General features: G+C 36.5%; 1 protein-coding gene across 1 annotated transcript; it reads left to right on the top strand.

The window, feature by feature from the left end:
- The first annotated feature begins 3,217 nt into the window (after positions 1-3,217).
- LOC107058649 (methyl-CpG-binding domain-containing protein 6-like) lies at positions 3,218-3,712 on the top strand. Its single transcript, XM_015304617.1, has one exon. The coding sequence runs from the start codon at positions 3,218-3,220 to the stop codon at positions 3,710-3,712; it is 495 nt and encodes a 164-aa protein (XP_015160103.1).
- Positions 3,713-3,986: the final 274 nt, after the last annotated feature.

Here is a 3,986-nt window from a genome sequence, read left to right as displayed (position 1 = left end):
GATGCGGACCAAACATTTGGCCCTTGGTGGAGCTAGTCCGCGACGCGGATATGCTCCCTCCATGAGCAACTTCAAGCTGCCTTGGCAGCTTGCTTTGCCAAGGTTGGGGTCCTCCTCGGTGACCCTTAGGGTGGCCCCCGGGGAGTCGTATCCAAAAGTTTTGATCCTAAAAACATTTATTAAGACACTTAGGTCACCTCCACTGATTTTAGACTACAAACAACACATAAAAACACGAACAACATACTAGAACACACCAACACGTAAAAGATTAGTTTCCGAACGTCTTGGTCGTCCCTTGACGTTTGACTTCCAAACTCTTTAAAACTGACTTAAAAGGCTATTATTCATTATTTTAACAAGTTATTAATGCATAAAACTCATGTGAGGCTCTACTTTATCCTACTTCATTTTGAGGGTCGTTACACTTGCTATCCAGCACCATCTCCTTATCCCACAGCCTCGCCTCCTTCACCATATTATCCACCATCTACCTTATCCCAAAGTCCCACCCCCTTCAGCAGCATATCATCCAGCATCTCCTTATCCCCCTCAATTGGCTGCTTATATACACCTTACTCATAAGCTTCAAAATATTTGCCTCAGCCATATCCACCACAGGATTACATTTATCCTCCAGGTAAATAATCTTGTAAGATATGAGTTTCCTACTCTCCCTGGCATGCAAAGTAGGGTTAACTTTATCCCTCTGTTGTCTTGCCAGGTCAATACCACGTAGCCTATCCTCCGTTATCGCATTGATGTTATGTTCTTCAATGATTGGACAAAGATTGTGCACAAACAAGTTCTCGTTGAGTGCTCTTTTAGTAGTGTGGTGTTATATCTTTGTCTGGTATCGAAATTTCAGGACTTCTCTATGACATGTTTGTGATTGCTATGCTGAAATTATTTAATATATGTAGAATCTGGAAATTATTTAAACGAAGCTTATGTTTTGTGTCTGTACTATATAGGAGTATTCCCCAGCGAAATGTACACAATCTTTTTATCAGATAGGCTCCACCTGCTTTTGTATATGCCTCATAGCCAAATGTGGAATCACAGGACAATCATTCTTTTTTACATGGAACACTTCAGATTGTACCTTTGCGATTTCTAATCATGGTAGAATTGTTGAACAAAACATATAAGTATATATTTTTGGGAATCCTACCTCTTGGCAACTGAATTTGAATTAATCAAATAAGGTTTTTATTTTCTTGAAATTCTATTGGGAAGTAACTTGTCAGGTAGTTTGATTGGTCGAGAAGAACTTCAAATGCTATAAACTTCTCTTGGATGCTCGTAGAAGTACTTCTGCCGGATGAGTACTAATTTTGCCATTCTCAACTTCTGTTTTACTTAGAGCAAAACATATAAAAAATTAAGTGCATAAAGAAATAAGGCAAGGACTCGAGTGTCAACACATATTGTGATATCAAAACTAGAATACTAATTAGACTTAGGCCATACGTCGGTTATTTTACTAAGGACGGTCAGCTCAACACCGATACTAGAAAATGAACTAGAATTTCTAAGCACGTAAGAAATTAGAGAATCTATTAGAAATAAGGCATATTCAAAGAAGCTATAAATTAACACAAGAAATAGCATAGATGAAAAACATAAAGTACCAAAATGTGGTATAGATGTATTTTCACCAAAGCTTGGAAATGGATAAGTGTGACTAAATCAACCTAGTTGGATTTTATGTTTGATAGCGGTCACGTTATATTTCTTAACGGAGGGGTAATTTGAGCTATTATTAATTCTGTTGATTGATGGCTTCAATAAAATACTTATAAGACATTATTATTCTGAGTATAGAATCCTTCTCTTTTTCCACCATGTAAGCCTGACGATCTAAATATCTTCTAATTATCTTAGACAAATCTCTTTCTGAGCGAGAATAATATGACAGATTTCTCCAATTTTGCAAGGATCGGCTTTGTTGATTGTCTGCCAAATATGTCCTTAAAAGACTATTGATAGAATCACGATCACTCACATAGAGCACAATAAAACCAGTCAAATAGGTAGGCAGGTTACCCAAAGTTTAATAACACTAATTAAATAACAAATAAATAAAAAACTTAAATATATTTGAGTTCTTGAAAAAAAACACAATTAGTACCTGAAAATAATGTATAATAAGTTCAAGTGATTGACACTGACATAATGTATATCTCCTATTTCATTTGGAAGTTAAAGTTCATTATATTTGGAGAATTCAATAACTTGTATTACTTTTTATTTTATTTTTTCCTTTAAAGTCACTGGTTGATACTTGAAACTTAAAAGAAAAGTTCAAAGGCGCCGACATAATATTATATCATGAGAATAATTTAGGTGGAGAAATTTTTGCGTATTTTTTTTCTATGCCAAAATAAAATGTGCCCAATTCAATTAGAATTTGACACACTATATAGTCTAGCTATTTGTATTCCTCTTCCACAAATGCGATGTACTATAGGAAAACAACATCTCATTCTTGTTTTGGTCTCTAAGAACTATGTTACCATTACAAGAAGGTGCCCAAGTATCTGGAGAACTATCAATAAAAACCCAACACATGCTTTGTGGCGGAGTCGCAGAATCAAAGTTAAAAGAACAATTTTTCTTTTTTTTCTTTTTCAAGCCACTCTTCTTCTATTTTTTTTCCTCAGATGTTATAGCAGCATCACCATTAATGTTATTTTTTGCCTTCTTGTGCTTGCCACCATCTTTCAGGAAATAATCGACCTCATTCTTTCACCTGAATTTAACCCCAAACATCGGTTTAATATAGTATCTATCAACAATAACTGTAGTGGCTCCAGTGGTACGAATTTTTGTTTCATACCTTCAATTCTCTGGCAACCACTTCGACCTATCTAGATTCACTAGATGCATAGGCGTAATTTTCCTCTGAATCTGTAACTTACTCGGAGTTACGTCGGACACCTTTTCTTCATTATTTACATCACCTTTGTTTGGTGTGGTGTTCTCTACCCTAACATCCAACACAACATCAATGTAGGTTCCCGACGGCAACAACGGGTCTGAAGGTATACCATCATTGCAAAAGTCGTTGGTGGTAACAATTATCGGTGGTATGGAAGAAACAGCGGAGTCAACCTTAGTCATTGGAGGAAGCTTTGAAAGAGTCAATGTGGAGAAAAAGTCCTAGGAATAATGGAACTTTTTCTCCACATTGACTCTTTCAAAGCTTCGTCTAATGACTAAGGCCGACGCCGCTATCTCTTCCATCCCACGGATAATTGTTACCAACGACTACTTCTGCAATGATGGTATACCTGCGGACCTATTGTTGCTATCGGGAACCTACATTGATGTTGAGTTGGATGTTAGGGTAGAGATCACCACACCAAACAAAGGTGATGTATCTATTGAAGGAAAGGTGTCCGATGTAATTCCGACTAAGTTGCGGATTCAGAGGAAGATTACACCTATGCGTCGGGTGAATCAAGAATGGCCAAAGTGGTTGCGAGAGAATTGGAGGTTTGAATCAAAAGCTTGTTTCACTGGAGCCACGACAGAAATTTCTGATAGATACTATATTGAACTGGTGTCCGGTGATAAATTAAGGTCAGAGAATGAGGTTGATTATCTCATTAAAATACGTGGCAAGCACAAGACGGAAAAAACTAACATTAACTTTGTTGTTGCTACACCATCTGAGGAAAAAAAAACCAGAAGAAGAGAGGCTTGAAAAAGGAAAAAAAGAAAAGTAGTTCTTTTAATATAGATTTTGTGACTCCTGCACAGAGCATGTGTTGGGTTTTTATGGATAGTTGTGCAGTACCTTCTTGTAATGGTAACATAGTTTTGGAGACCAAAACAAGAATGGGATGTTGTCTTCTTAGAGTACATAACATTTTTTTTAGGTTTTTGTTTTATGTACTAAGTTTGTGTTATTAAAAGGAGGTCTGCTAAGTAGATATATAGCAAAGAGGCTATTTATAGACTCCAGTTTTAATCTGTTG

Source organism: Solanum tuberosum, unplaced genomic scaffold (genome assembly GCF_000226075.1).
Source record: "Solanum tuberosum cultivar DM 1-3 516 R44 unplaced genomic scaffold, SolTub_3.0 scf00564, whole genome shotgun sequence".
In the NCBI taxonomy this organism is placed as follows: domain Eukaryota; kingdom Viridiplantae; phylum Streptophyta; class Magnoliopsida; order Solanales; family Solanaceae; genus Solanum; species Solanum tuberosum.
The sequence above is the reverse complement of the archived record's forward strand: the minus strand, read 5'-3'. Positions and strand labels throughout refer to the sequence as shown.